General features: G+C 36.3%; 1 protein-coding gene across 2 annotated transcripts; it reads left to right on the forward strand.

Moving 5' to 3' along the window:
- The first annotated feature begins 304 nt into the window (after positions 1-304).
- On the forward strand, positions 305-5,598 carry LOC132300427 (putative disease resistance protein RGA3). Of its 2 annotated transcripts, none has more exons than XM_059797477.1 (4): positions 305-711; positions 1,436-4,623; positions 4,746-4,826; positions 5,461-5,598. In XM_059797477.1, exon 2 carries the CDS (start codon positions 1,528-1,530, stop codon positions 3,760-3,762), a length of 2,235 nt encoding a protein of 744 aa, XP_059653460.1. In that variant the 5' UTR covers positions 305-711; positions 1,436-1,527; the 3' UTR covers positions 3,763-4,623; positions 4,746-4,826; positions 5,461-5,598. The 2 variants fall into 2 exon arrangements, with proteins under 2 accessions (XP_059653460.1, XP_059653459.1); XM_059797476.1 differs by lacking the exon at positions 5,461-5,598 and adding an exon at positions 5,047-5,454.
- The last annotated feature ends 517 nt before the right edge of the window (positions 5,599-6,115 follow it).

A 6,115-nucleotide genomic window follows, 5' to 3' on the forward strand; every position in this document is an offset into this window, starting at 1 on the left:
CTGAGCCTTAAAGTGAAAAATTGGTCAACATGCATCTTGAAAGTGGGTTATACTAAAGATAAGAAAATATCACAAATGGAAATCTATAGTTACAAGACTGTTTTTGTCTGAGTTTCGCAAATGGATTATTATTGTTAGGTTGTATTTCTCTTGGGCTGTTTAGTCCATTTGGGCCTAGTGTTTTCGTGGCCTTAGATTTTGGACCATAGAGTATCCAATTTCATCTATTGTATAATTGATCTCATCAATAAGTAATACTAAAAATAAATAATTTGATAAAATAATAATAATAATAAACATTCCAATCGCAAGAAAGTGAATAATTGGCACAAAAGATAGTTATTAGATCAAAAACCTTATAGCATCGTGGTATTTATTCTATTTTCAAAAGCGAATCATTGCTAGAAAAAAAAAAAAAAAAAAAAAAAAAAAAAATCATTGCTAGAAAAAAAACTAGTAATTATCATCTATTGTAATCAAGGATGCAGAGGTACGAGCCTACAGAACAGATCATGTTCCAACATGATAATGACTGTCAACAAGGTGTTTGTTCAAATGTCAAGGTGAAGCATAGTTCTTGGGGACTTGGATCCTCCACAGCCTATCTGATTATTCCAAGATAAAGACCCTTCCATGTTGAATTTGCACAAGAGAGGGATTCAATTCGCCTTCTGTCTCAATTTTCCACTGACTTTTGGTTGAGTGGTGGGGGTATGTTCTCAGTGTGATCTTTTGTACTGAAAGCCATATCTTTTGTTTTTGAATATACTACCCTGCTTATGAATATATATATATATATATCTATATATATATATATAAATATATATATGTTTTTTTGCCTGTGCAACTTCCATGATTGTAGATATAGAAAGGAGATGATATTATCGAGTATTCGATTAGTTTTACTGTCTGTCTTCTTCTTTTTCCTATTGTATCTTTTTAATCTCAAAGGTGAGACATTTTTATCACCTTTTTTTATTTTTTTATTTTTATGAACCCACTTGTGAGAACTTTACATTTTTCCTACTCTTTTGACTTTATAATTTAAAAATAAAAAATAAATAATCCATCTAACAAAATGAGAATTGGAACTTCCATTCTCTTAATTGTTGGAAAAATTGTGGAAGAGGAAGAAAAAGATTAGGATAACTGATGCAACACAAAATTATGAGAGACCAGTATATTTGATGTAGATTTCTCACTATTGATGAATAATCTCTATGATAGAACCCCATTCTTAGACAGAAATATATATTTGATGGCACATTATTTTACAATTTTTCCTGCATTAGTCCTTTGTATACAAAATGTTTTAAAGTTATTTTGTTTACTTAACTATAATGGGTCTTCATAACTAGAAGTCTTGATCTTGAATATTAATAGTCAAACACTCACCTAATAGTCAAACACTCACCTTATCTTCTATTATTTGTAGAGGTACACATGTTTTGCCGGCCAATTCTCCCATTGTGAATTGTATTCTTGACTTTCCTTCCGATTGAAAGCTTCAGCAGGACAAAGAAGAAAATGGCTGAAACAATTCTCTACAACACTGTGACTGAAATCCTAGAGAAGTTGGGTTTGTTGGTTCTCCAAGAGATCGGGCTTCTATCTGGTGCTGGGAATGAGCTTGACAAACTCAAGGACACAGTTTCTACAATCAGAGCTGTACTTGTTCATGTAGAGGAGCAGGAAGCCACAAATCCCGAGGTAGCTGACTGGCTCGATAAGCTCAACAATGCATTTTGTGATGCTGATGACTTGCTTGATGACTTCTCCACAGAAGTTCTTCGTCGCCAGGTTATGACTCGTAACAAGAGTCTGCAGAAGGTACGCAATTTCTTCTCAAGCTCAAACCGACTTGTTTTCAGTAGTAACATGGCTAATGAGATCAAAGCCATTCGAGAGAGACTAGCTGCTATTGCTGAAGATAGGAAAAATTTTCACCTCATTGAACGGCCTGTAGAAATGCGAGTTGAGAATGCTAGGAAGGAGGAGTCTCACTCTTTTGTTCATGCAGAGAGTGTTATTGGTAGAGATGATGATAAAAACAAAATTGTAGAACTGTTACTAGATAGTAATGTTAAAGAGAATGTGTCGGTTGTTGCAATTGTTGGGATGGGGGGACTAGGGAAGACCACACTTGCACAGTTAGTATACAATGATGAAGATGTCACCAAATATTTTGAACTTAAGATGTGGGTGTGTGTTTCCGACGCATTTGATGTGAAACTCATTGCACAAAAAATCATAGGTTCTGAAACAGGTAAAGTCCTTCAGATGGAAGAATTGCAAAATCACTTGAGGACAAAAATTGATGGAAAAAAATATTTACTTGTGATGGACGATGTGTGGAATGAAAATCGCGAGAATTGGTTAAAACTGAGAGATTTGTTGATGGGTGGTTCAAGAGGAAGTAAGATTTTAATAACAACCCGTACTGAATTAGTTGCAAATGTTACAAGGGCAAATTCACCTTATGTTTTAGAAGGCTTGTCTGGGGAGGAGTCATGGTCTTTATTCAAGCAGATGGCATTCAAAGAAGGGGAAGAGTTGGTGAATCCATGTCGAGTAACTATGGGGAAGGAAATTGTTCAGAAGTGTAGGGGAGTTCCTCTTGCCATAAGAGCTATAGGAGGCCTACTATACTCTAAAGATACAGATGCTGAATGGTTGCTTTTCAAAAATAATGATTTGTCAAAAGTAGCCCAAGAAGAGGATGTTATTTTTCCGATACTAAAGTTAAGTTATGATTACCTTCCTTCGAATCTGAAAAGATGCTTTGCATTTTGTTCCCTATATTTGAAAGATGAACAGATTAGTAAGCAAGAATTAATCCGAATGTGGATTGCACATGGATTCATTCATTCAGTGTATGAAGATCAACAGTTGGAAGATGTGGGTGATTTTTATTTTATGGATTTACTCAGGAGGTCCTTATTTCAAGATGTACAAAGAGATAAATGGGGTGATATAATAAGTTGCAAAATGCATGATCTTGTCCATGACCTTGCAGAATTTGTTGTCAGGCCTAAGAGTTCCGTAGTGAATTTCACTGCAGAAAATATTAGTGAAAGAACTCGTCATTTGTCTTTAGATTTGTCATGGGAAATTCCAACTGACTTGTTTAGAGCTCACAAGTTACGAACATTGAAGGGTCCAATGTTTGGAATAGAGCAAGTTTCAGATGAATTTGTTTTCGAAAGGATTGTTTCAACTTTTAAAAGGTTACGTGTGTTAGATCTGAGCCACTCGAAGATCACAACTGTGCCAAATAACCTAGGCAAGCTGAAACATTTACGGTATCTTGGTTTTAGTAGTGATATCGAGACTCTACCAAGTTCTATAACCAAGTTGCAAAATTTGCAGACTCTAAAACTCTATGAATGTGTCCGTCTTAAGGAATTGCCAAGAGATATTAATAAATTGGTCAGCCTTAGGCATCTTGAGCTTGACAAATGTAATAATTTGACTGGGATGCCTTGTGGACTGGGCGAGCTGACTCATCTTTTGACATTAACAAGGTTTGTAGCAGACTCATCTAGTCAGTTGAGTGAATTGCAAAACCTAAACAATCTACGGGGAAGGTTGAGTATCATGATACGTGGACACACTAAAGGAGCAGCAGAGGGAAGAATGGAGGGAACAAACTACTTGGAGGCAAAAGAATACCTAAAGATTTTGGAATTAGATTTTCATAGGATTGATGATGAGTTGGAGGAGAGTTATTGTTGGAATCCCTACGTCCACACCCGAATCTAAAGGAGCTGATTGTATATTCTTATGGGGGAGTGAGTTTCCCAAGTTGGATGATGGTTGACAAAATTGGCTTATCACCCCTCCCAAATCTTGTCAGAATTACTATAGACAGCTGTGACAGATGCAAACATCTTCCACTATTTGGGCTACTTCCTTCTCTCCAATTTCTTCGTCTTTCTTTTATGTGTTCCCTGGATTACATAGACAACAGTAGTAGTGGCAGCGGCAGTGGTGGTGAGGAGTCCCTCTCTTCGTCTTTACCCTCTTCATCCAGTGGAGGAGCAGCAGCAGCAGCAGCCGCAAGAAGAACATTCTTTCCATCCTTGAAAGAACTCACACTCTGGCAGCTGCGTAATCTGAAGGGATGGTGGAGGACTGAAGTAGAAGAAGAAGCAACAATAACAAGTACTATTGCAAGCCCACCAGCGCAGCAACAACCTGAACGACAACATTTGTCACAGCCCTATTGGCTCCAGTCATTTCCTTCTCTTTCTAAATTAACCATTATTGATTGCCCTAATCTGGAATGCATGCCTATTTTGCAACCATTTCTTGAAGAACTACATCTCAATAATGTCAGCAGGAAGCTACTACAACAAGATTTAATGATGACAGTTGCAATGTCGTCCTCCTCTCCATCTTCTTCGCATCTTCATCTTTCCAAATTAAAGTCTCTGAGTCTTCTCAACATTCAGAATCTAGATACTCTGCCGGTGTGTATAGGCAACCTCAAATCACTCGAACGACTTTTCATTTTCAACTGCCCCAATTTGTTATCACTGCCAGAAGGAATGCGTCACTCGCTGCATTGCAACAACTCAAAATCCCAAATGTTTATATTTAATGATTAGACTGACATACAAGGTAAATCCTTTCTGATCTGAATTTTTTGATTACCAAAGAACCCCATCTTATTCTTCTATCTTCTTGTTCATTGTGGGCCTCTGTATTTAACTACTTTATATATATATATTTTAATGGAACAGGTTCACAGGACTGGTGGACAAATCATTGCTTCAAACAAACAAGATAGCACATTTCATTCTACAAATTGCAACTACCAGCTGGTAATTGTCCTCTCTTGTATTTCGTTTTTTAGATTTTAAACTCTGAAGATTTATTTTTGAGTCGAAATATGTTGCTAATCCTCATTTTTCTATATATTTATATATATGTGTATAGATATATATTGTTTTGCTTGTGCAACTCCCATTAATGTAGATATAGCAAGAAGATGATAGAATTATCCTTTACAATTATTTTATATTTTATATTTCACCTTCTCAGGAACTGTTCAATTTGTATATACTGCTAAACAGCAATCATGATGCAAAACAAAATGCAGGTATTCATTTATTTCTGCCAGAACTCACGTACGAACAACAGATAAAGCTGCACCAATAGACATATGTACTGATTTTAGGGAGTGAATGGTTTCCACTAATATTTACTACATAGTTTCTTCCACTCCTAAGTTACTAGAGTTAGCTTCTGACATATATTTCTTTTGCCATTTCTGTATATCCGGAAAAAAAAAAAAAAAAAAACCATGGTCTTTTATCTACATTGAGCAATTTAAAACTAGTTGATCATAATCCACATGGATCTTTAACGCAATAGTTTTTTTTTTACCCTCACTCGATAGAAATTTGTAACTTGTTTTGGTCAGCATATTGGTATGAAGTTTCTACAAATTTACAGGGGTGGAAGCAGCCAAAATGGTGATTACGAAAACAATCAAGCATGAGCAGCCAGCCAGCTACAGACCAATTGGCCAAGGCTGTAGGGATGAGTAGTCTAGACATGATTTTGTGTAATGGAGACAAGCCAGGAGAAAGAATATTATGCAGTGTTACCGGAGATTCGTTATCTATTGGAACTTGTGATCAAGATAAAGGATTCAGGTCACTATACATTTTATTTTCTCTTTTTCTGCCTGCATTTTGTTTGAGACTTCATTTCTTTCTTCCCATGTTGCAGGAATAAAGCTTTAGGCTTCTCTGTGGAACAGGGATATTCAATCAGAGAGGAAAAATATATTTAGTTGTGGATGAGACAAGCTTTTACCAGGGCAATAGAAAACAAGTCTAGGATGCTCAGAATACTGGTAAGACACTTCACAAATGAACAAACTGTTTTGGATTGTGATTTACAGCTAACTATATGTTTTGTTTAGTCCACGAGCCTTCATTTTTGGGGTAAACAATTGAACTACCTGGTGTCTTCTTATTGGGCTCGTGTGGGATATAAACTGCCAACATATGTTTAGTGGTGTGTTAGACAAACACAAGCTATCAGCAGGGCCAGAGCAAACATGTCTAGGATTACGATATTACTTGTTGAACAAAATAATGGC

The sequence above is a fragment of the Cornus florida genome, unplaced genomic scaffold (assembly GCF_030987335.1).
Source record: "Cornus florida cultivar Cherokee Brave unplaced genomic scaffold, ASM3098733v1 CherokeeBrave_3.0.0_Hap2_Chr03, whole genome shotgun sequence".
NCBI classification, from domain to species: Eukaryota; Viridiplantae; Streptophyta; class Magnoliopsida; order Cornales; family Cornaceae; genus Cornus; species Cornus florida.